Source organism: Acipenser ruthenus, chromosome 4 (assembly GCF_902713425.1).
Source record: "Acipenser ruthenus chromosome 4, fAciRut3.2 maternal haplotype, whole genome shotgun sequence".
Lineage (NCBI taxonomy): Eukaryota > Metazoa > Chordata > Actinopteri > Acipenseriformes > Acipenseridae > Acipenser > Acipenser ruthenus.
Genome location: NC_081192.1, coordinates 276,541 through 302,891, shown reverse-complemented (window position 1 = coordinate 302,891; position 26,351 = coordinate 276,541). Strand labels below are relative to the sequence as shown.

The 26,351-nt window shown below is 43.7% G+C and overlaps 1 protein-coding gene across 5 annotated transcripts in view; it reads right to left on the bottom strand.

Moving 5' to 3' along the window:
- Positions 1-8,562: 8,562 nt before the first annotated feature.
- Positions 8,563-26,351, bottom strand: part of LOC117400617 (ribosome biogenesis protein bop1-like) — a 112,164-nt gene continuing 94,375 nt past the window's right edge. For all 5 annotated transcript variants that reach the window (XM_059021220.1, XM_059021224.1, XM_059021222.1 and 2 more), the window contains 6 exons: positions 23,551-23,683; positions 20,606-20,786; positions 18,472-18,760; positions 18,079-18,163; positions 10,301-10,408; positions 8,563-8,735 (listed from right to left, as the gene is read on the bottom strand). In XM_059021220.1, coding sequence (XP_058877203.1) covers positions 8,582-8,735; positions 10,301-10,408; positions 18,079-18,163; positions 18,472-18,760; positions 20,606-20,786; positions 23,551-23,683 — 950 coding nt within the window. In that variant the 3' untranslated portion in view covers positions 8,563-8,581. The remainder of the gene's footprint in view (positions 8,736-10,300; positions 10,409-18,078; positions 18,164-18,471; positions 18,761-20,605; positions 20,787-23,550; positions 23,684-26,351) is intronic.

The following is a 26,351-nucleotide window of genomic DNA, read 5'->3' as shown; positions in this document are numbered from 1 at the left end:
ACAGACCGGAGAGCCGTAAAATAAACAGACCGGTGAGCCCCGAGCCATAAGAGAAACAGACCGGAGAGCCGTAAAAGAAACAGACCGGTGAGCCGCGAGCCATAAGAGAAACAGACCGGAGAGCCGCGAGCCGTAAGAGAAACAGACCGGAGCGCCGTAAAATAAACAGACCGGTGAGCCCCGAGCCGTAAGAGAAACAGACCGGTGAGTCGCGAGCAGTAAGAGAAACAGACCGGTGAGCTGTGAGCCGTAAGAGAAACAGACCGGAGAGCCGTAAGAGAAACAGACCGGTGAGTCGCGAGCAGTAAGAGAAACAGACCGGTGAGCCGTAAGAGAAACAGACCGGTGAGCCGTGAGCCGTAAGAGAAACAGACCGGAGAGCCATAAGAGAAACAGACCAGAGAGCCACAAGAGAAACATTTGTGACCCCTGGTCCTTCTTTCTTTTTTCTGGTTGAAAAAGTCTCTTGGGTCGACACTGTCAATAGCTTTTAGAATTTTTAATGCTTGAATCAGATCGCCGCGTAGTCTTCTTTGTTCAAGACTGAACAGATTCAATTATTTTAGCCTGTCTGCATATGACATGTCTTTTAAACCCGGAATAATTCTGGTCGCTCTTCTTTGCACTCTTTCTAGAGCAGCAATATCCTTTTTGAGGCGAGGTGACCAGAACTGAACACAATATTCTAGATGAGGTCTTACTAATGCATTGTAAAGTTTTAACATTACTTCCCTTCATTTAAATTCAACACTTTTCACAATATATCCGAGCATTTTGTTGGCCTTTTTATAGCTTCCCCACATTGTCTAGATGAAGACATTTCTGAGTCAACATAAACTCCTAGGTCTTTTTCATAGATTCCTTCTTCAATTTTAGTATCTCCCATATGATATTTATAATGCAGTTTTATTGCCTGCATGCAGTACATTACACTTTTCTCTATTAAATGTCATTTGCCATGTGTCTGCCCAGTCGTGAATGCTGTCTATATCACTTTGAATGACCTTTGCTGCTGCAACAGTGTTTGCCACTCCTCCTATTTTTGTACCGTCAGCAAATTTAACAAGTTTGCTTACTATACAAAAATGTAAGTCATTAAATGTAGATTAGGAATAGCAGAGGACCTAATACCGATCCCTGTGGTACTCTACTGATTAAAGTCAAGCAGGTTAGTTAGACACGATCTCCCTTTCCTAAAACCATGCTGTCTCCCAGGATACTGTTACCATATAGGTAGTTTTCCATTTTGGATCTTATTATAGTTTACATAAGTTTACATATAATTAGGCTTGCTACTATTCGATTTTTATTTTTTGCCAAATCAACAACTAATATCGACGTTTATTTTTTTGAAGAATTTACTGTTTTTTTCGATCTTTATTTTTCAATTCAAGCAGAGAATGGGTGAAACCAACCTTTATGCCTTAAAAAAAAACCAAAAAAAACCATACTGTTTATGTAATTGCAAAACCGCTTTATTATTCAACATGCAACAAAACCATGGTCACCAACATTCTAATAGAACAACATTCAAATTGAAATGACATTTGGTCAATGCGGAGCTATGCCTTGAATAGATAAAGATCCTACACAATTAAAAACAATGTCTCAAATAAACCACAGAAAATGCAGCATATAAACGTTTATTACACAGACATTTATAGCATACATTTACTAGTAAAAACAATACATTCACTTGATCATAACAGATAGTTGAACAGAATTAACTTGCACTTATTCAGAGTCTGAGCTCCCCCCCTCTCACAGATACCATGTTTCCACGACACCTCCCTCAATTAGTAGCATTGAGCAGAATCGCTTCAAAACACAGACTACGCATTAAATCATTAGGGAAACCAGCATCGGATTCTTGTTTTCTCCTGCATTTTCACCAAGCAAGCTTCCATTTTTTAAGATAGTTTCTGAGTGCTATCCTTCATATTGTTATGACCTTGTTGTGATTACATTTGTTCAACCATTCTGTTTGCCTTCGCAGTGACTTCTGCTTTGAAGTTTCATACCACTTTACACACCAGGACATTTTCTTCATCTCCTATTTTTTTCGCTTGCACCACATTTTTAAATCTAACAAGTAACTGTCACCGTATATATATCAAAAGCTTACCTACACCTTACCCGCCAATTTCAAAGTCGGCGCATTAAATGACAGACACTGTAGCTGGCAAATGAAAGTGCGTAGTCGGTGCCGGTCTGATGATTGACAGGCATTTAAACGAATGAGAGAATTCTATCGCTGCTTCAGGCAATGAGATATGTCTGAACAGGGTGAAATGACAGTGACAGTGAAACCACAGTACAAACAGACCACTGAGTTGACTGACAGCGACACCTAGCCATTCAGAGCGGAACAGAGACGGGACAGAAAACTGCACAAATTAGAGATGATTTCTAAATGATCATTTTTGGTAAGAAAATACAAAAATAGTGAGTGGTTTTACCTATGAACCAACAGCCACACATACATATACATACAAATATACATACATACACACACACACACCTCTGTATTGCATGCAGGCAAAAAAAAATGTGCATTATAAATATCATATGGGAGATAGTGAAACTGAAGAAGGGAACTATGAAAAAGACCTAGGAGTTTATGTGGACTCAGAAATGTCTTCATCTAGACAATGTGGGGAAGCTATAAAAAAGGCCAACAAGATGCTTGGATATATTGTGAGAAGTGTTGAATTTAAATCAAGGGAAGTAATGTTAAAACTTTACAATGCATTAGTAAGACCTCACCTAGAATATTGTGTTCAGTTCTGGTCACCTCGTTACAAAAAGGATATTGCTGCTCTAGAAAGAGTGCAAAGAAGAGCAACCAGAATTATCCTGGGTTTAAAAGGCATGTCGTATGCAGACAGTCTAAAAGAATTGAATCTATTCAGTCTTGAACAAAGAAGACTACGCGGCGATCTGATTGAAACATTCAAAATCCTAAAAGGTAAAGACAATGTCAACCCAGGGGACTTTTTTGACCTGAAAAAAGAAACAAAGACCAGGGGTCACAAATGGAGATTATTTAAAGGGGCATTCACAACAGAAAATAGGAGGCACTTTTTTACACAGAGAATTGTGAGGGTCTGGAACCAACTCCCCAGTAATGTTGTTGAAGCTGACACCCTGAGATCCTTCAGGAAGCTGCTTGATGAGATTCTGGGATCAATAAGCTACTAACAACCAAAAGAGCAAGATGGGCTGAATGGCCTCCTCTCGTTTGTAAACTTTCTTATGTTTTTCTTATATTCTTATATACAAGCTGTAACAGTACTCAATGGCAGTGCTTGAGAACACAGCGGGGCTCGGGCACAGAAATATTGCGCGTGCATGTCCACCAGTCTTTGAAAAACTGCATCTGCACAGGCAAGGAATCATGTGGGGGTCTCCCAAGTGGCGCATACAGTAAAAGCACTCACTATAGTCCAGACTTCGTCGGTTCGAGTCCAGGCTATTCTTTTGCTGACCGAGGACGGGAGCTCCCAGGGGGCGGCGCACAATTGGCCGAGCGCCACCCAGGGGGAGGGAGGGTTTGGTCGGCCAGGGTGTCCTCGGCTCACCGCGTACCAGCGACCCCTGTAGTCTGGCCAGGTGCCTGTGGGCTTGCCTGTAAGCTGCATTGTCCTCCGATGCTGTAGCTCTGGGTGGCTGTATGGTGAGTCTGCAGTGTGAAAAAAAGTGGTCGGCTGACTGCACATGCTTCGGAGGACAGTGTGTGCTCGTCTTTGCTGCTCCAGAGTCAACGCGGGGGTGGCAGCGGTGAGCTAAATCAAACAAAAATAATTGGACCCTATAAAATTGGGGAGAAAACAACAAAAAAAACTAATTGGCAACTACTAAATTAAAAAAAAAAAAAAGATTTCTATTGGGTACAGAAATCTGCGTAACACATGTCAGAACTATTTGATTTTGGAACACATGCCTCGGTTTGAATGTCAGTGAGTGAAGTTCTTTCCAGTTTAGGCACAAATCTGTATATATTAAAAAAAAAAAAAGCATAACTGTTATCGGGCCCTCGGTACATGCCTAGTTTGCCTATGCGTTAATCCGACCCCGATTGGGAGGATCTCATCCAGCCCAGGATGAGATCCTCCCAATTGGGGTCAGATTAACTGCATAGGAACAGGTCGACATGTAGGGCATGTTGCCCATATCCTTTTTGGTAAAAACTTGTGAAAAGTATATTTGCTGTTTTTTTCTCTTCATCTATGATTTTGCCATTTGTATCTCTTAGACATTTTACTTCCTCCTTGAATGTTCTTTTGCTGTTATAAAATTGGACAAACTTTTTGGAATTGGTTTTAGCCCCCTTAGCAGTGTTGATTTCTATCTCTCTCTTGGCCTTTCTAACTTCCTTTTTGATTTGAGTTTGCTGTTCCAAGTACTCTTTCTGTGTACTTTGTTCTTGGTCCCTTTTAAACACTCTGTAAAAGTGCTTTTTTTTCTCTAAATATGTTTTTTTTCATTGATCTATTAAACCACTTTATTTTAGATTTTCATTTGTCTACTTTTGGGCTTGTAACCAGGAGGTCCCCGGTTCAAATCCCACCTCAGCCACTGACTCACTGTGTGACCCTGAGCAAGTCGCTTAACCTCCTTGTGCTCCGTCTTTCGGGTGAGACGTAATTGTAAGTGACTCTGCAGCTGATGCATAGTTCACACACCCTAGTCTCTGTAAGTCGCTTTGGATAAAGGCGTCTGCTAAATAAACAAATAATAATAATTATAATAATAATAATAATAATAATAATAATAATAATAATAATAATAGTTTTGTGCCTCTGGTACATTTTTGAAAAATAGCCATCCTTTCTCTGTGGATGTTTTCTCTATTTTACTCCAATCTACTTCTGTTAGTCTCTGTTTCAATCCTTCATAGTTTGCCTTTTAAAATTGTAAATCTTAGCTTTAGTCATTGCTTTTGAGGTTTTAAAAAGCACCATGAGACCATGTTGTGATTGGAGTTTGCCAATGGTTCTCTGACCTCTGTTTTAATTATTCTTTGTTATTTGAAAAGACTAAAGCGAAGGTTTACAAAAAGATTAACTGCTCTCGAGCCACGGTTTGGCCACCTCCGTATTCGCATAGATCAATAAAGAGCAATCCCGTTGCACTCCAGATTAACCAGTTATATAAACCACTTTTATCCAGTGGATCTACAGCATGCCAGGATAACTGGTATTAAAACTGCAGTAAATTATAAATACATCCTTTATTTAAAAAAATAATAATAATGAAATGTAAAAATTGGAGGACTTTTGATCTTGGGGTTTTGGTGGGTTTAGAAATACTGTATAATCTTCCAGATGTAAAATGAAAAAAATCTGCTTTTAACTGCGGTCTATATTTAGAGAGAAAAAATTAAATGAAGACAGTTAACAGAACACCAAGTGTTAGGAAAATAGGAGCTCTTGCAGCATCAGTAATGTGTGTGTTCAGCTCTGACTCGCTCAGTGTTTGAGTTGCACAGCATCAGAAGACTGCAGTGTCAGTAATGATGTGTCTAGCATTAAAGTCCCTTCCACAGTATTTAATGATTTCAGTGTGGTCATTTTAGCTAAGTCGTCATATGCTCACCTCCTGGCTGTATACATTATTAGGTAGACTGGTTGCTAGTTGGTGTTCTCTCAAAGTACAGCTGAGTGTACCAGAGTGTAACATAATGATTAACCTGCTGCTCCTTCTGTAGCCCATGGGACAGCACAGCCAATGTAGCCCATGGGAAAGCAGAGCCAATGTAGCCCATGGGAGAGCAGAGCCAATGTAGCCCATGGGACAGCACAGCCAATGTAGCCCATGGGAGAGCACAGCCAATGTAGCCCATGGGACAGCACAGCCAATGTAGCCCATGGGACAGCACAGCCAATGTAGCCCATGGGAGAGCACAGCCAATGTAGCCCATGGGAGAGCACAGCCAATGTAGCCCATGGGAGAGCACAGCCAATGTAGCCCATGGGAGAGCACAGCCAATGTAGCCCATGGGAGAGCACAGCCAATGTAGCCCATGGGAGAGCACAGCCAATGTAGCCCATGGGAGAGCACAGCCAATGTAGCCCTTCCTTGTGGAGTCCCAGCAGAGACCAACAAGCTTCCAACTACAAAACAAACTACATGGCAGGCTTTATCCAGGACGGCTTTTCAACTACTGTTTCAATACAAGCCTAATATAAAAAATAGATCAATAAATCAATCAAATACCACGTGGACCTCACTAAATACAAAAGTAATGTTTAGTGGGTTGACATTTTCACAGAATGTTCAAAAAGTGACATCTGACGCCTTGCCAAAACCTAAACAATAAGATAGATCAAATCTGTTTGGAAAACACAATCTGAAGATTATTATGAACCTTCTTGTAGCTCAGGTGGAAGACATATTTGAGCCATTTCAATGCAAATGGTCCAAAAATAGCTAAAACATGACTACGTAACCTTTTACCTCTGGTAATGTCACATGACCATACTACCTCACACTGACATACTAAATAAAAACAGAGATCTTGTTCAATGCACTGATAGCACTTTTGTGTTAATCCATCGTGTAAAACGTTAGGTTATTATCATAACCCTGGTTCCCTGAAATAGAAATGTAACCATTACTGGATGGGATATATCTCTTACAGCCCAAATTACCTGAGCACTTATATCACAGCTGCTACTTTAAGAGCTCTGTATGCGTCGGACATCGTCTCCGCCCCCAGGAGATAAATATGAGTGACACATAAGGCTCAACGCCATTTTCTCTACAGGCCTGCTGCACTGGAGTGAACAAAGCGACATTGAAGGTTAATGGGTAACATTCCTATTTCAGGGAACCAGGGTTATGATAATTATTATTATTTATTATTATTTATTTCTTAGCAGACGCCCTTGTCCAGGGCGATTTACAGTCGTAAACAAAATTGCATTTCAAGAATCACAGTACAAGTAATAATACAATTAAGAGCAAGATAAATACAATGACTTTGGTTCTAGCAAGTACAAGTATGACAAAATACGATTCAGTAACGGAGCAGATAACAGTGTCAGTGATAGTTACATCAGAATATAATACAAAATACTACAGATTAAATAACACTTGACAGATTACAGTACTCTAAAGTACAGGATTAAATGCAGTAAAATAGGGGGCAGATAAGAGCAAGTAAAGTGCATTTAAGGAAGAATGACAACTGGACGCATGTGTGGTTACAACCTCCCTTCTGGTGCCACTGCCCAGCAACACACCTAGGCATAGATAGGCCGGCTGTTTCCATGAAGAGTGCCTTCAGACAGTGGTGGGACACAGTCAATAGGCGGTCGCAGTTCAACGTGGGTTGAAAAACCCTGCTGCCAGTCTTTGAGGCTGCTGGTTTACGTACTGGAGGTGGTTGCTTTGATTCCCGCGTGATGAAAGCGCTGCAGCATATCGTCCACCGTGGGACCAAACGTATGCCTTGGAGTGATCGGGGCGTCCAACAGCTCTGCTTTGTCCCAGTCAGTGCCAGACACGTGCCTGGGAAAGCCAAAGCTGCCTGCCTGCAGCTACCAGTGCAGCCTGGTTTCTACCTGCAGCCTGTCCGTTGAGCTTGGACACACAGAGTAGGTTTTTGTTAACCAGGCACAGCTCATCCAGCTGTTGTGGTGAGGGCCTGTGGTTCTCAGAGAGGGACCGCAGCAAATGCAAGCAGTAATAGCAGCAATGTTGTACTATCTGGTAATAAAAATACAAGAACTCACTTCAGGAAAGTAGTGTTACAGTAACACAACATTTTTGAAAAATCAACAGCATCATTTGCATCAAGCATTGTTACCAGTTATTTTAATTGGCATACCACCACAAAAAATGAAACAAACAAAAAAGTGCAATAAGGACATGATTTAATAGAAAGATGCATTTACATACTTCAAGTCACAGAACATTGGTTTCTCTGGTGGACTACTGTCTTACATATTTTACCTTTAATAATTTCTTATTGATGAAACCTCCATTGAAAGGTACATTATTCTTTATTTCCTTCAGCCTTAATCTCTAGAGCTTTGTTGTTTCCACCGATGCCAAATCTACAGAACCCCTGCAAGACACATGTATTCTACCCCAGAACCCCTGCAAGACACATGTATTCTACCCCAGAACCCCTGCAAGACACATGTATTCTACCCCAGAACCCCTGCAAGACACATGTATTCTACCCAAGAACCCCTGCAAGACACATGTATTCTACCCCAGAACCCCTGCAAGACGCACGTATTCTACCCCAGAACCCCTGCAAGACACATGTATTCTACCCAAGAACCCCTGCAAGACACACGTATTCTACCCCAGAACCCCTGCAAGACGCACGTATTCTACCCCAGAACCCCTGCAAGACACATGTATTCTACCCAAGAACCCCTGCAAGACACATGTATTCTACCCCAGAACACCTGCAAGACGCATGTATTCTACCCCAGAACCCCTGCAAGACGCATGTATTCTACCCCAGAACCCCTGCAAGACACATGTATTCTACCCAAGAACCCCTGCAAGACACATGTATTCTACCCCCTAACCCTAACCCCCCCCCCCCCCCCCCCCCCGTTCAGGTGAACAGCTGGATCGTGGAATCGGCTCCGGAGGAGAACACCCAGGGCTGAGTGGGGTGGAATGCCACGTCCAGGACTCCCAGATCCCTTGTGATCTCATGACCCTTCAATACCTTCACAGGGACAATCAGAGGGTTCTGCAGCAAGTCACTGCAAACGAGAGGGACAAACAAAGAAAGAGTCAGGCTGAGGAGCGAGGCTTTGTTTTATTTTCAGTACAGTCACTGTTCTCTATTAGAACATAACATCATAAGAAAGTTTACAAATGAGGAGGAGGCCATGCGGCCCATCTAGCTTGTTTAGTTAGTAGCTAATTGATCCCAGAATCTCATCAAGCAGCTTCTTAAAGGATCCCAGGGTGTCAGCTTCAACAACATTATTGGGGAGTTGGTTTCAGACTCCCACAATTCTCTGTGTAAAGAAGTGCCTCCTATTTTCTGTTCTGAATGCCCCTTTATCTAATCTCCATTTGTGACCCCCTGGTCCTTGTTTCTTTTTTCAGCTCGAGAAAGTCCCCAGGGTCGACATTGTCTATACCTTTTAGGATTCTGAATGCTTGAATCAGATTGCCGCATAGTCTTCTTTGTTCAAGACTGAATAGATTCAATTCTTTTAGCCTGTCTGCATATGACATGCCTTTTAAAACCGGAATAATTCTGGTCGCTCTTCTTTGCACTCTTTCTAGAGCAGCAATATCATTTTTGTAGCGAGGTGACCAGAACTTAACACAATATTCTAGATGAGGTCTTACTAATATATTGTAAAGTTTTAACATTACTTCCCTTGATTTAAATTCAACACTTTTCACTATATATCCAAGCATTTTGTTGGCTTTTTTATAGCTTCTCCACATTGTCTAGATGAAGACATCATAAACTAGATATTTTTCATAGATTCCTCTTCAATTTCAGTATTTCCCATATAGTATTTTTAATGCACATTGTATTGCTTGCGTGCAGTACCTTACACTTTTCTATATTAAATGTCATTTGTCATCTGCCCAGTTCTGAATGCTGTCTAGATCATTTTGACCTTTGCTGCTGCAACAGTGTTTGCCACTCCTCCTATTTTTGTGTCGTCTGCAAATTTAATACGTTTGCTTACTATACAAAAATGTAAGTCATTAAATGTAGATTAGGAATAGCAGAGGACCTAATACTGATCCCTGTGGTACACCACTGGTTACCTCACTCCATTTTGAGGTTTCTCCTCTAATCAGTACTTTCTGTTTTCTACATGTTAACCACTCCCTAATCCATGTGCATGCATTTCCTTGAATCCCTACTGCATTCAGTTTGAGAATTAATCTTTTATGTGGGACTTTGTCAAAAGCTTTCTGTAAATCTAAATAAACCATGTAGTATGCTTTGCAATTATCCATTATTGATGTTGCATCCTCAAAAGAAATCAAGCAGGTTAGTTAGACCCGACCTCCCTTTCCTAAAACCATGCTGACTGTCCCCCAGGATATTGTTACCATATAGGTAATTTTCCATTTTGGATCTTATTACAGGTTTACATATAATAGAAGTCAGGCTTATTGGTCTGTAGTTACCTGGTTCGGTTTTGTCTACCTTTTTGTGGATCAGTCTTACATTTGCAATTCTTCAGTATGCACACAACACTTTTGTGAGCAGGGTGTAGCACATTAGGGGGTGGTTTCTTTCCAATGTAGTTTTTTTAGCACAATGGGCTGTGGGACAGAAGAGACTTACTTGTACACCGTGCCGTGGCAGACGATGACAGTGCCATCATCAGAGGCAGAGGCAAACAGAGGGTAGCTCTTGTGGAAAGCTACTCCTCGGAGTGCCTTCTTGTGGTGTCTGAAAGAACCAAAGATGTTAGAGTTTTAATTAAATTGATATACATGTTTCAGACTTAACAGTTTCCTTTAGTCTGTGCTTTTTGTTGAGCAACCCTTAAAACGGCATAATTAGGTGCAGTACTGCACCCATATTGTCATACATCTAAGAAGGCTGCTACCTTTAAAAGTACACTGTGAAAATACAGTGCAAGCCAAGAGGTGTAAACCGATTAGTGTAACAATACAGCATGGAAAAGGTAGGTGATTCTTTTGTATTGCTTGCTGGCCTACAGACAGAAGGTGGAATCCACACTGCAGCGAGCAGGAACACACACTCCAGGTTTAACAGGTAAAAAGAGATAATCAGCTGCTTCAGGGTCTGGATGGTGGAAGGGCTGACTGGCCACCCTGTTAGTGCAATACAAAGATTACCTGGAATATGGTTTCTTCATTGGATGATGAACTCCACACAACATGAACTTCCGGTCTCCATGTCGCTTGGGTCAGGAGAAAGAACCAGATCTCTTTCCCAGAGATCCTTTTTATAATCATTGGTGCCAAATACGTGCTCCTCCTCCATAAAACCTCCACCTCATATCCAAGTCAGGTTGTCCAAATTTCACCAAAGTAAACCAAACAAGAAAAAATAGTAACGAAAAGAGAAGGGGGACAGGAGGGTGGGATATAGGTGTGTAGAGTTCATCATCCAAATGAAGAAACCATATTACAGGTAATCTTTGTATTCTTACCTCGTCTGATGAACTCCACACTATGTGAACTATACCAATGTAGACTGAAGGGTGGTAGGTTAGATGCTAGTAGAAGAAACCACAGATAAAACAGAACGAGTAAAGTTAGGTTGAGAGAATGATGCATTGCAGTTATAGTGTTTGATAAAAGTATCGAAAAATGCCCAAGTGGCAGCCCTGCAGATGTCCTGAATCGAAACAGATTTTAATTTTAGCTTCTAGCTTCTTCCCTTGATTTGTTTTGGGTAGAAATCTGGAAATGTTGTGGTTTGATTTATATGGAATTCAGTTACCACCTTTGGTAAGAATTGAGGATTTGTTCTGCACACAGTCCTGTCCTTACTGAAAATATGGCGCGTCAATAATCAGTGCTTGGAGCTCGCTTACCCTTCTTACCGATGTCACTGCCATCAAGAAAGCCGTTTTCCTTGTCAGGTACTTCATGTCACAAGCTGCCATGGGCTCAAATGGTGGTCCCAAGAGCTTATTGAGTACCAGACTGAGGCTCCATTGTGGAATAACACGTTTCCTCTGGGGTTTTAGTTGGTTCAGTCCCTTAATAAACCTGGTAACTAACGGATGGGAGCCCACCTGGTGATTATCCCGCCAGGTAAAATGCTGTGAAAAGTGTACCTTCATAGAGGACAGGGAGAGACCCTTATGGAATAAGTGGCGGAGGTAAGATAGAAATTCCGAGATGGGAATGTTTAAATGGTAAGGATTTTGATTTGCACCAGGAAACAAACTTCCTCCATTTACCTGTACAGGTCTGAAAGGTGGATGTAAAATGTTTACCACTTGTTCAGATAGCCTATCAGTCAATTATTGCCGTTCAATCGCCAAGCAGCAAGTTGAAAAAGTGCTGGATTGTGGTGTAGTAGTCTCCCCCTGTTCTGAGATAACAGGTTGGGGTTTAGTGGAAAGTGCATGGATCCTGTCTCGGTTAGTTGTAGAATCTCCGAGAACCAATACCTCTTGGGCCAGTAGGGGGCTACAAATATGAGACTGGCTCTGTCTCCTCACCTTCCTGAGTACCTCCGAGATTAGAGGTAAGGGCGGGTATGCGTACATCAGGTTGTTTGACCATGAAATGGACAGACCGTCTGCTGCCATTGCTGCCTCTTGATGAACACGGGAGCATAAGAGTGGCAGCTGGGTGTTTTCTGCTGTTGCAAACAGGTCTATTTTTGGGTGACCTAGTTTGTTGAATACCCGCTCCAGGATGTCTGACCGAATCCTCCGTTCGTGGGATGCCATTACCCTGCTGAGTAGGTCTGCCACACCGTTGTCGAGTCCTGGTAAATAAATTATAGAGATGTCCTGTGTTCTGCACCAGTTCCAGATGTTCATGGCTAGAGTGCAGAGGTCCCATGATCTTGTGATGGTTTATGTACTTTACTGCTGTGGTGTTGTCTGTGAGGATCAGTACTGTTTTTTGTTTCAATATTGGGGTGAAGTGCTTTAGTGTCAGGGAGATTGCTAAGAGCTCCAAATAATTTAGGTGGCGAGATTTCTTTTTGGGTGACCACGTGCCCTGGACCTGAGCGTCTGCTAGGTGTGCTCCCCACCCCAACAGGCAGGCGTCTGTATATAGACGGAGAGTAGGTGGATGTGGAGATAGCGGCATCCCTATACATACCTGAGGTGAAAGCTGCCACCATCTGGCTTCTGTGGCTGCCCCTGGGGAGACCTTGATGGGAGTCTGGCAGGGTGTGGTTCCAAGAAGAAAGGAGGCTCCTCTGTGTGTGTCTCATATGTAACACCGCGTCTCTTACTAGGAAGACTGATGCTGCCATGTGCCCCAAAAACTGCTGAAAGGAATGTGCTGTTATTCTGGCTCCTATTTTGAAATGTTTTGCGATGTGTCGGATTGTAGCAGCTCTTTCTTCTGTGAGGTAAAGTCTTCCTGAGATTGTATTGAACTGTGCTTCCAAGAAGATCAGAGACTGTGTTGGGGTGAGGGACGACTTCTCTTCATTGACCAGTAAGCCCAAGTCCTGAAAAAGGCGGACTGCCTTGTCTTTGTGTTCCAAAGCCTTTTCTCTGGGAGGAGCTCTTATCAGCCAGTTGTCTATGTATGGATAGACGTGGATGCCCATGCCCCAGAGATGTGCAGTTACCACAGCCATAACCTTAGTGAATACCCTGGGGGCTGTGGAGATCCCAAAAGGAAGTGGAACTGGAATTGGCGGTTTTTGATGGAGAATCAGATATTTTCTGTATTCCTTGTGTATAGGAAGATGGAAGTAGGCATCTTTGAGATCTATAGAAATCATCCAGTCCCCTGGTTGAACTGCCTTGATGATAATGGCTAGTCATACCATTCTGAATTTTTCAGAAAGAATAAAACTGGTTCAGGTTCCTGAGGTCTAGAATAGGCCAGAAATTTCCCATTTTCTTTTGTATCAGAAAGTCTCTTGAGTAATGGCCCTGGGTCTGTGAAGATAAGGGGACCTCTTCTATGGCATGGGAATGGAGCATATTTGTTATTTCCTCTTGCAGGCAGATGCCCCTTGGCCTTCACCAGTCTGAAACTGTCTGGATGATGCCTGTTGATGGCGGTAAAATCTGGAACGGAATCCTGTTACCCTGGTTACAAAATGGGACACCTTTCCTCCCATTGGCAGTGGATGGGGTTGGTAGAGTTGGAAGGCTGAGAAAATATCAGGAGGAGGTAGAGGGTCTACCTCTCTCTTTATGATAGCCACGTCCTGTTCTACGTGGTCTGAACTCCTGGCCACATTGAAAGCAGCCCTGCCTGTTGAACCATGGTGGAGGTGGCTGGTTTCTGAATGGCCTTTGTCTATTGAAAAAAACCCTGTTGCACGGTGCACCTCTTCCTGTAGTAGAGCAAGATCTAATCGCCTGTCTAGCCTCCTTCATGTCAGACAGGGAATCCTTCAGGCTGGTGCCAAATAAAAGATCACCCTGAAAGGGTATCTCCAATATTTTTGTCTGGGTGTCCACAGACAGAGAAGATGTTTTCATTTGTCTTGCAGAGATGACATTAGCCACAGCTCTGGTGTTCGTATCATTGGTGTCACATGCTTCTTGCAATTGAAGTTTTGCGGTGTTTTTCCCTTCTGCCAGCTGCATGGCCACCTCTAGATTTTCAGGTGTAGGTGACTGTAAAATTGTGGAAAGCTGGTTCCACAGCATATGCTGGTATTTTGCTGCATGGATCTGAGAATTGTTGATCTGCATGCTGCATGTAGAGGCAGAGTAATCTTTTTTTTTTTTTTTATCAGATCCATTCAAAAGAAGCAGATCTAGAGGACATACCTGCAGTTGGTGTAGCCATCATAGTATCCAGTTTAGGCTGCTTGAAAAGGTGGTTTTTATGATCCACTGGTACCCTGTAGAATTTATCTACTCTGGGAAGGCATGGTGCAGAAGTAGCAGATCTTTGCCAAACAGCCTCAACAGGCCTCCAGACCGCCTCATGGAAGGGGAGCCCTTCAAAGGCTAAGGAGGTCATCCTGATCTGCACAGGTCTGGGTTTGTACTTTGAGACCGGATGAAATCCTTCTCAGTATGGCATCTGCATCTGTGTATATAGGGGGCAGCAGTGTGGAGTAGTGGTTAGGGCTCTGGACTCTTGACCAGAAGGTTGTGGGTTCAATCCCCAATGCGGGACACTGCTGTTGTACCCTTGAGCAAGGTACTTTACCTAGATTGCTCCAATAAAAACCCAACTGTATATAGGAGAGGGGCCACCTGTGTACTCAAAAACATCCTCCTCAGGGGCGGGGTCAATGACATCATCATCTCCTAGGGTGGGGGCACCTGGAAAGTATTGCTCCTGTGTACTTCCTGGTGCAATGGTACCAGAACTTGCTGTATGAGCTACAGGCTGTAAAGGCTGAGCCTGCTTTGACTGCTCATATTCCTTTAGCCATTGAAAATAAAGATCTTTAGGCATTGGTAGCTGCAAAGGGGATGGTTCAGCCCTGGCTGCTGGAGCCTCCGTAATGGCGGTCGCTGATTTCGCCGGCACATCTCTCTCCCTGCTGCTGCGGGAGTGTGTGGATTTTCTCGTTCTGAACCCCGGCTGTCTGCTCTTTCAGAAGTAGAGGGTGTAGAACAGGGATGGCGAACCTTTTTTAGCTGGAGTGCCCAAAGTTGGATTTTTTTTTTTAAATATACATCGCTAAGTGCCAAGGGTGCCAATGATTAATTAGGGGTGTAAAAGGTTATCCGGCGGCTAAACGGTAACTTTTTAAAATAATATTTACTTTCCTTTTTTTGTAATTAAGTTTTTATTAAGCAAACATACCAAAAAAACAGCAATCCACAATACAAAATAATCAAGAACATTACATGAACTAGGACAGAACCCTTCCATCAGCCCTCATCCCCTCGCAACCTCCCCAAACCCTGAACCCCCCTCCCCCCTCTCTTGTCTGGAGAGCAGGTGTGGGGGAACAATATTTACATTCCTATGACTAATGGGACTTCTGCTGCTGAATATCCGCCGACATTTTTTCAACCCGTGGTTCATAGAAGCACACTGAAACAGGTTGTCTTACTATCTCCCCAGAAGAGGTCTCTATACAACAGCAGCTTTCAGCATGAACAGCTATCCCACTATTGCAGATATTTGCTGGGTGCCATACCTAACAAAAAATGGCCACAGTTAATATTGCCCACCACATCCCCTCCCCCCATCCCATCCATATCCCCATCCCCATCATAACTGCCAGACCAAACATACACTCTCTCTCTCTTCAACCCCATCCCACTCCTGTTCCCCTTTATACTTCACTGGGCACTTAATGCTGGTCTCCCCTCACCTCCCATAATTTCCGCTTGTCCCTGAGAACTCGCAATCTGTCCTAAGCAATTCTCTTACATTCCCCATTCCCTGTCCCTAAGTACACTGCACATTCTTTTTTTGTAAATTTACAGACATAAAAAGCAATAGGGACCCATCAACCTTTGCATATGCCCCTCTATATATTTTGGACAATGACTCTTTAATCCTTATTCAAGTAAGATCAATCAATCTTAATTTTATATAGTGCCTTTCATAGTAGAACATCATCTCAAAGCACTTCACAGCATGTAAAAGAATAACAGTGCATCATACAATAAATACATAATTTGAATATTATATTGCTAAACTACCGTAAAATACATAAATCACATTTCATGACGCATTAAGTTTAGAATTATAATGCTAAACATCAGTAAAAGCAACAATCACAGTGCATCATACAATAAATATAAGACGTTTGCTCAATTGGCGCGCTGCACCAGTAACCCTGGCCATAATTGTTTTGTTTTTTTGTTTGCAGTTGCACACAGTGGCAGCCATTACCGCTGTACCGTCATTTTTTTTCCAACTGTATATTTACTTACATAAAACATATCTACTGATTTTACATTTTGTAAAATAACTATTTAAAAGATGAGTAGCAGGTAACATACTTATTAGAAAAAGATTTCTGTGGTGTCAAACTACCTTGAAAAAAAAGGAGTATCCACAAATGTACTCTACATATCAGAGGCATAATTTATTTTGAGACGATTGTTTTTTGAGAATTTACAACCTGTGTTTCCCCACTGTATGAAGAGGGGTAACATACCACAGTATGACTCGTAATTAAGATTAAAATAGTATTAAAAAACAAACAAAAAAAAAACAGTGCATCAAACAAAGAATACATAGTTTGAGATACGAGTATGTGACAGTGAAATATATTTTCGGTATTTATGACAAGGGAAAGGTTTGACAATCAAAACTGAGTGGGACATTTGCTTTAAAGTTCAATGCACGTGTTGCCGCCAGTGACACCTGCAAAAGACCTTGCACTGCACATTAACACGTGTGCGAAAAGCTGTACATCTTTTTAAAAAAGACGTAAGCCGAAAGTGCTTTGTTATGTAATTTCAACCTATTTTAGGCTCGTAGACCCCCGACCCCGAGTGTAAAGTATGAAAGAATGTGGCCATTTCTCCATTTAGTACAGCAGATGACGGTCAGTAAAATGCTACGAGCATCAGGCTAACGTTCCCTTCCTCCCCGCTGACACATCCATAGCTGATCACAATTACATTTGATCCTCCATGGGACAGACTTACTGTTTTTGAATAATGCAGCTCAGCAGCATAAACAGCCAACCATGAACGTGTAGATTATAACGCCTACAGTTTGCACTGCTTAATTACTGGGGGCGGGGCCGTCCTTGCAAATCAAACTGACTGGCTTTCCAAAGTGCCACTCAGGGCGTGCAAAAAACAAAAAAAACAAAAAAAAAAAAAAAAAAAAAAAAAGCAGATAGCTGCTCACTCGGCGTGCCAACAAATACGACTCTGCGTGCCACTCTAGGCACGCGTGCCATAGGTTCGCCGTCGCTGGTGTAGAACAACCTTTATCAGAACGGTGACCCACCAAAAGGGAAGGAGCTTCCTTATGAGTGGGAATGACCGACATGTCTACACACATTAAACATACATGTGTGTTAGAAGAGGGAGAAAGGGGGGAAACCACACTCAGAACAGATGGAAGACATAGAAGCAGAAAATGAAGAGAAAAGGGGAAGAGGAAAAAAAAAAAAAAAAAACTAACCCTATATATTTTTTTTTTTTCGCCCAAACAAAAATGCACGTTGGTCCTTATCCAAGCAGGAGAAATTTGGACGACCTGACCTGGATACAAGGGTGGGGGGGGGGGGGGGGGGGTTTATGAGGAAGAGCACGTATTGGGCGCTAATGAGGATATAAAAAGGATCTCTGGGAAAGAGATCTGGTTCTTTCTCCTGACCCAAACGACATGGAGACCAGAAGTTCACGTTATGTGGAGTTCAAACGAGGTAAGAAAGCACGTTTTCTAGGAGGGAGGGAGCTTGTACCCATACAGCTAAAGAGTACATTTAGGAATGTAAAAGACTTTCAACACATTTCAGCAGAAAACTTTATTCCACTTCGGCTTACTCACCGAAGGACTTTGTAAGGTTTTGTAGAGAGATCCAGATCAAACCAGGTCAGTCTGCTGTCATAGCTCCCACAGATCACATTGTCACCTGAAGAGACAGGGCACACAATCAACTCAAACACATGGACATGTACAGTATGTGTATTAGCCTAAAACATTGCTTCGTCTACTGTAGCTACCAGTATAAAACATGTATTACAGATGCGTGAATTTCTATATTCCCTAAATCAATTTCAGAACAGTGCTTCAGAGACAACTCCAGAGTGTGAAACAAAATGCATGTTTTTATAAACAACTTACATTTAATTTTATTTTTTAAATGAAAGAAGTTTCTTAAAAAGCTTATCCCCTAAAAAACCCTGACCCTTTAAAACCTTACTGTGTGATGGGACTCACCTCCAGGATGGATCGCCATGCTGGAAACCCACTTGCAGTTGGCCAGCAGCTTCTTGGTGAGCTCCTGCTTGATGAGGTTGTAGACACGGACGTAGCGCTGCGTGGCCACGAAGAAGGCGGGTCGGCTGGGGTGGAAGGCCACGCACTGCACCAGCCCCTTGTTCTTGCGGAAGGGGTTCTGGCTCCGGCGCTTGCTCAGCTGGTGGATCAGCACCTGCGTGTTGCCGTTGTCTGGCATAACACTGGCCAGGTAATCCCCCTTCCCGTGCCAGGTCACCTGCTTCACAGACTGCACAGGAGAGATGGAAACAGGCAGCGTCAGGAATGAGCGCGGTGTGGGGGGGGAAACAGGACTGAGCGCGGCGTCGGGGGGAAACAGGACTGAGCGCAGCGTGGGGGGGGAAACAGGACTGAGCGCAGCGTCGGGGGGAAACAGGACTGAGCACGGTGTGGGGGAAACAGGACTGAGCACGGCGTGGGGGGGGAAACAGGACTGAGCGCGGTGTGGGGGGGAAACAGGACTGAGCACGGTGTGGGGGAAACAGGACTGAGCACGGCGTGGGGGGGGAAACAGGACTGAGCGCGGCGTGGGGGGGGAAACAGGACTGAGCGCGGTGTGGGGGGGGAACAGGACTGAGCGCGGCGTGGGGGGGAAACAGGACTGAGCGCGGTGTGGGGGGGGGAAACAGGACTGAGCGCGGCGTGGGGGGGGGGAACAGGACTGAGCGCGGTGTGGGGGGGAAACAGGACTGAGCGCGGCGTGGGGGGGGAAACAGGACTGAGCGCGGCGTGGGGGGGGAAACAGGACTGAGCGCGGTGTGGGGGGGGGGGAACAGGACTGAGCGCGGTGTGGGGGAAACAGGACTGAGCGCGGCGTGGGGGGGGGGAAACAGGACTGAGCGCGGCGTGGGGGGGAAACAGGACTGAGCGCGGCGTGGGGGGGGAAACAGGATTGAGCGCGGCGTGGGGGGGGGGGAACAGGACTGAGCGCGGCGTGGGGGGGGAAACAGGACTGAGCGCGGCGTGGAGGGGAACAGGACTGAGCGCGCCGTGGGGGGGGAACAGGACTGAGCGCGGCGTGGGGGGGGGAACAGGACTGAGCGCGGTGTGGGGGAAACAGGACTGAGCGCGGCGTGGGGGGGGAAACAGGACTGAGCGCAGCGTCGGGGGGGAAACAGGACTGAGCGCGGTGTGGGGGGGAAACAGGACTGAGCGCGGCGTCGGGGGGGAAACAGGACTGAGCGCAGCGTCGGGGGGAAACAGGACTGAGCACGGTGTGGGGGGGAAACAGGACTGAGCGCGGTGTGGGGGGGGGGAAACAGGACTGAGCGTGGCGTCGGGGGGAAACAGGACTGAGCGCGGCGTCGGGGGGAAACAGGACTGAGCGCGGCGTGGGGGGGGAAACAGGACTGAGCGCGGCGTGGGGGGGGGAAACAGGACTGAGCGCGGCGTGGGGGGGGGAAACAGGACTGAGCGCGGCGTGGGGGGGGGAAACAGGACTGAGCGCGGCGTGGGGGGGGGAAACAGGACTGAGCGCGGCTTGGGGGGGGAAACAGGACTGAGCGCGGCGTGGGGGAAACAGGACTGAGCGCAGCGTCGGGGGGAAACAGGACTGAGCGCGGCGTGGGGGGGGGAACAGGATTGAGCGCGGCGTGGGGGGGGAAACAGGACTGAGCGCAGCGTCGGGGGGAAACAGGACTGAGCGCAGCGTGGGGGGGGAAACAGGACTGAGCGCGGCGTGGGGGGGAAACAGGACTGAGCGCAGCGTCGGGGGGAAACAGGACTGAGTGCAGCGTGTGGGATGATTTTAAATGATTATATTTATTATTTCCAGACACTCGTTTGTGATATTTATTTTATTTTTTTTCTGTGGTACTTTTATTCATGCGATGGAGAAAACTTAGTGCCAAAAAACTAGTTACTCCAACTACAAATCATGTAAGTAAATGCTGAGTTTGTGGAAGTGCGCTAGCTTTCCTTCTCCTGGGTCAGGAGCACAGACACAGCCCTCTCACGTCCTGCGACTCCGGTCCTGGCAGGAAAGAACTCCACTGTGGCGAGAAAATATGATCGACTTCACTGGTTCAGCCAGAAAAAAAGAAATCCGTCAGTTTTGAAAAAAACAGAAGTGTACCTTTGGATGTCTAATGATGAGCCGGACTCCCTTCTCCGAGGCCTCCGTCTCGGGGACGACCCACTGCACTGCCTGGGTCTTCTCCTCCTCCGGCTCCACGTACGTGGAGATGAGCTGCTCCGTGACGCTGGAGACCAGGATATCCCCCAGACCAGGGTTCAGCACGACCACACACCGCTCCCTGCAAAGCGTTACACAACGTCAACCTGCTCGCAGAACAAGTCGGCCTAAATTATGTGTGTCTCAACCTTTTGCGGTCCATTTATTCAGCGCCTGCTTAAGAGTAATGTTATTCATAGTAAAACAGGTTTAAAAGGCACTGCATATCAACAGGACACTCAGTACTGCATCTCCAGCCCTGCCCCACTCCTTGTTCGCTGTATTTATCACATACCTCTTCACAGTAGTGCATACTGATAAATCATCTCTTGATCACTCGATTTTATCATCAAACTCGTCAAAAACACTCTATCCAAGTCATTATTTTATTACCATAACGTCTCAAAAAGCTTGGCAAATGTCCACGATTTTCTTTGAGCGCTGGATGCAGAAGCAACTATCTTGTTTGTTTATGTCCATGTTATCTCTGTGGTGGAGGGACTGTGTATTGCTCAGATCCGCCTACTTTTTTTTTTCCCCCCCGGCTTCTACTGGTCTCACTCGGCCATTGAAAGGTTTTCTCGGATTTTTCCAGAGAAAAAACAACTAGACCTGTGCTTTTTGATGATGTCGGACAGGGTCTGACATTGGACCGGAAAAGAAAAATTGTAATGTCGGACCTGGTCCGACAGGACCGCTAACGGTTAACACTAGAACCGCCACGGTAGTCATTTTGACGTTTTTCACGATTAAAATTTAAATTATTCTGCGTCTTTTAAAGACCCGCGGTTGTCTGTTCTTGTATTAAATTCCCTGAAGCCAGTTTGTTATCTCTGCCTCTGCTGAGTTTACAGTAGTATGTATTTGAATAGACTATTGCTCTTGAAGTCTATTGTAATCCTATCAATTCCTTGCAGAACTGCCGCCTGGCTGTCTACGGGAGCATATATAGTGCTGTCTTATAATATTACTATTACAAAAATTTTTCGAGAAATCTTGAGATTTTTGCGTTTTGATTTGAGAGCAATTACACATCTATTTGCCTTGGCATCAGAAATTTGGAACGAGTTCATTGAAAAACAGCAAACATTACATGGAGCTGTTTCTGACAAAAGCACGGTGTCGCTGGACAAACAAACCTTTCAAATTTGGGACCAAGTTTTGGCTGGCAGCGGACCCTACCCCTACCTGTGCGAAGATGAATCTCACTCAGCTAGTCAGAGACTGGGTGACAATGTGGTACTTAGGCTGATGTAACTGTGCTTAGGAAAAGGGATGAATGTTACCAATTACACTTTTTTCCACTGTAATTAGCAAAACAGTTGAAGAAAAAAAAAAGAAAAAAAAAAAGCCTGGTTGGAACAGTAAACAAAACGAGAAGAGAGTTTCCACCATCTGTGCAAAAAACCGAGTACTCAGTGAAAGCAATCACCGGTGTCCAGTTGCTGTATTTTACAATGTACTGGACATGGCAGCCATCAATTCCTTTGTTTTGTACAAGGAATGCACCGGGGAAAATATCAGTATGAGAGATCTCTTGTGATCAGAAAACTGCAAAGCAGCAGGGAAACGTAGCTCAACCTGGATACAGTGCGCATCAAGTGACACACGCAACAGAAAACAATGCCAGGTGTAACGGGGAGATCTGTGCTGACTGTCTGGCACATGCGTGGTTCTGCAGGAAGAGGGCAGCAGCCTCGTAAGATCCGCCTGTCAATCATGGCAATGACACGGAGAGGTTGGGAGGAAGGTGTGTTGGCTTCCCCTCTCTCTGAGTGGTTGGGAGGCGGACCTTGGGGGGTTGAGAGGCCCATAAGAACTGTACTTGGTTAGGCATTCAGGTGGCCTGACAGGGGATACCCAGTGACGCTGGTGGAAGACGCCAGTGTAAACAAAGACCAGGCAGGAACACCAGCGGTTGAAGAGAGAACAAAACAGGCAAGCACGGCTGAGGAAGACAGCCCACCTTAAACAAATAAAACAAGAATTAAAATAAATAATTACGTACCCGAGGGGACGTGTGTAGATATACAGGGAACTCTGGCCATCCCAGAGTAACAGCCGAGCGTAGGACGGAGGCCCGAACTGACCGGCTTAGCGGCTGTGGGGGCACTGCGTAAGCAGCACCTTTATTTTGTAGTTTTATTACTGTGTTTTATTTTCTCTTTTTATTTCGCCTTTGGTTTTCATTATTATTTCAGAGCACCTGTGCGTGCTGACGGATACCATTCTTGGTATAAGGGGAGTTGCAGCACCAGCGCCATCTGGTGACAAACAATTAAAATTACCTAAATAAAACTGGGCACCAGTGTAGTTTTTCAAATAAAACCTTCTGTCTCCCGAATGTGTCAGTGAATTGCCCACCACCCTTCCACAAACACAAATAAAACTTCTGATATCTGTGCCCAGTATGAAAGAGCAGCATGTGGTAAATGCACACGGCATGTTGATAAATGTTATGTCTGTGTGGATTGTGCTAATATGAGGGCTACTTTGAAGTATGTTTCCCTGAATGTGCATTCCCGTTACACAATGAGAACGGAGTTATTTTCTTTTTTATATTATGTTTCATAAATAATTATTTCGATTTTACAATTGTATATGTAGGCCTACATATAACCAGTTTACAGATGGTTACACTATTTTCTTTTGAAATGTTTGTTTTATTATAGTTCTAGTGTTAAATGGCCTATAGCCAAGATATTGTACATTTCTGTCCTAAAAGTTTGCTAAGTCAACACTATATTCTTTATGATTATTATCATTATTTTTTTTTAATGCATTAATAAAATCAGGAGATAAATGCACCAGATTCTAGAGTTCAAATCAATCTCAGTGAAACTTACAGCGAGGCAGCAACGAGAGACAGAGCTGGGTTGGGGTTCCAGGCGATGCTCTTTAGAGCTCCTTCCACTTCCACCGTCTTCATACAGCGAGCCGAGCTCACCTCCCAGAAACGCACGGTGCAGTCGTCCGAGCCTAGGAGGAACACCATGTGACAAGGCACGCTGTAAAAGATTCCCGTTTCTCAGAATGAAATTCTGTTTAAATCCTGTCACTACCAGTGCCCTGCAGTCTCCAGGAGCACCAGTGGAAGCACTCTCAAACTGACCCAATAGCATCCCATCTCCTGCCTTTTCAGAGACATCTGCCTCACACAGCAACACCAGAGCCACAAGAAAACAATTCAAATACTTTGTGATCAATAGCAACACTTCAGAAAAAACTACTGCAAAATATTCTTGAGTAGTTTTTAATGTTAACACCTCCATGAATACAGTACCCTATACCATTGCTTTTAGTGGCACTGATCCCATTAAAAGCTACATTTTCACAATACTTCATGTTTCTCTCAGAACAAGTTTTTTTACCCTACTGCTCAAGTATTGTTATCATAGCACTGTTTACCATAGCACAGGTTTAAAAAAAAACAAAAAAAATATTTAATAAAAACCTGTCTGACAATTACAAAATTATTAGGTATAACGGTTCACTACAAAATCTGTTTATGAACTACAAAAGGACTTCAAAACAGAGAAAACTTGCCTCCCTGGGAGGATTACTTTGTGTAGCGAGGTGTGCTTTTTAAAAACGATGTGTGCAAAACCTGGGTGTAATAAAATGTTTCAGGGGTGTGACCCCGTTCACACTTGCAATTTAAGGCTGCCTCAGGGCCGCCTCTTCTCATATGTGAACGCTGCAAAAAAGAAAAGGCAGCCCAGATTCAGAAAACAATAACAAATCACCCGTAATGAGCGGATCAGCGAGTTTGGCAAGGACGGGTTTCACGTCGATGGTAATGTGCTGTTTTGTACTTCATGCAGCAAGGCTGTAGATTACATGCATAGGCACGCCATTGAAAGCGCTAAACATACATTGAATGGAAAGAATCGTAAAAACTTGGGATTGTTTTTTCTGTGTTCAGCACCAGCGTCTCACGAGTCTGGCTGGAGAATGTGCAGCTCTATTTTACAATAGCCGTCCGCATGACGAAGACTAACTCAGAGTTGAACTAATATGAAAACTTTTTTTTTTTTCTTTTTACGAGAGAACTTGAAGTAATTGAAGTGAAAAAAAAAAGTTTGTTTTATTGATTTTAATGGCACTGGCAAGCTTGTAACTTGCTTAGAATTTGAAAGTGTAAAGAATTGTATTTTCACTGATATTTCAAAGCCTGTTATTGTGCGTATTATTGTTAATGTTATTCTACTGGCGATAGAGCAGTAGTTTATTATGTATCGTGCATGTTGTTGAGCAAAGTGTATTTGATATGACTAGGGGTCTACTTAAAATCGCGTATTTTTCATGGGTATGTTGCGGAATAAAATTAGGATTTCGCGGACCTGTTTACACATTAAATAAACCTAAGCAGACAGTATTTCAGAACACGATAAAGCCTAAAAAATAGTGGTACTTGCTTCCTTACTAAAACAGAGTGCTGTCATTTGTTAAAGGCAAGCATGCAGCATCCCCCAGCAGTTGACTTGCCCATACATTGAGACTGCACGTTCTGCATCCACTGAATTGGTTGGAAGTGTAAGGCAAAGCTTTGCCAAGTTATACAGAAACAGTTTTAGAAACAGTTCCAGAACAGTTACCCAAGGGCACCTGGCATACTTTAATAAAGGCAATGTATGCAGCACGTTCGCTGTCATATTATTTGTCCCATCCAATAATTTATTTTATCAGTACTGAGTCAAAACGAAGAACATGTGCCTATTCGGGTCTAAAATTCCAACTGTGAAAAAGTAAGCAGCAGGTTGAAGCGAGGTGGCTGAGCTGGATCATTTTAGTACGGATTTAAATTGCAGACAGGAATACTTTTTTTCTGGGCTGACTTTCCAGTTTGGTTTCTGAAAGCTGTTTATTTTACGTTCTGTTCAGCAGCCTCTGTAGTAGCCTTTTGTTTAATGTGTGATTCTGAAGCTAAATAGCAAATCAATCGTATTTTCTCCAAAGACACATTAAGATATGCAAAACAATTACCTCCACCTGCATGTAGTTTCTTTGGGAAATGTATATATATATATTTTTTCAACTTAGTGTTTATTTGTTTTTTTTTAAAGACAAGACAATGTAAAAGAGAAAAGAAAGAATATATATATATATATATATATACACACACACACACACAGGACGTGCTCAAATTTGTTGGTACCCATCCACAAAAAACTAAGAATGCACAATTTTCTCTGAAATAACTTGAAACTGACAAAAGTAACTGGCATCCACCATTGTTTATTCCGTATTTAATAGAAATCAGACTTTGCTTTTGATTTTTTATTCAACATAATATTGTAAATAATAAAACAAATGAAAATGGTATGGACAAAAATGATGGGACCGCTAACCTAATATTTTGTTGCACAACCTTTAGAGGTAATCACTGCAATCAAACGTTTTCTGTAGCTCTCAATGAGACTTCTGCACCTGTTAACAGGTAGTCTGGCCCACTCTTCCTGAGCAAACTGCTCCAGCTGTCTCAGGTTTGATGGGTGCCTTCTCCAGACTGCAAGTTTCAGCTCTTTCCATAGATGTTCGATAGGATTCAGATCAGGACTCATAGAAGACCACTTCAGAATAGTCCAATGTTTTGTTCTTATCCATTCTTGGGTGCTTTTAGCTGTGTGTTTTGGGTCATTATCCT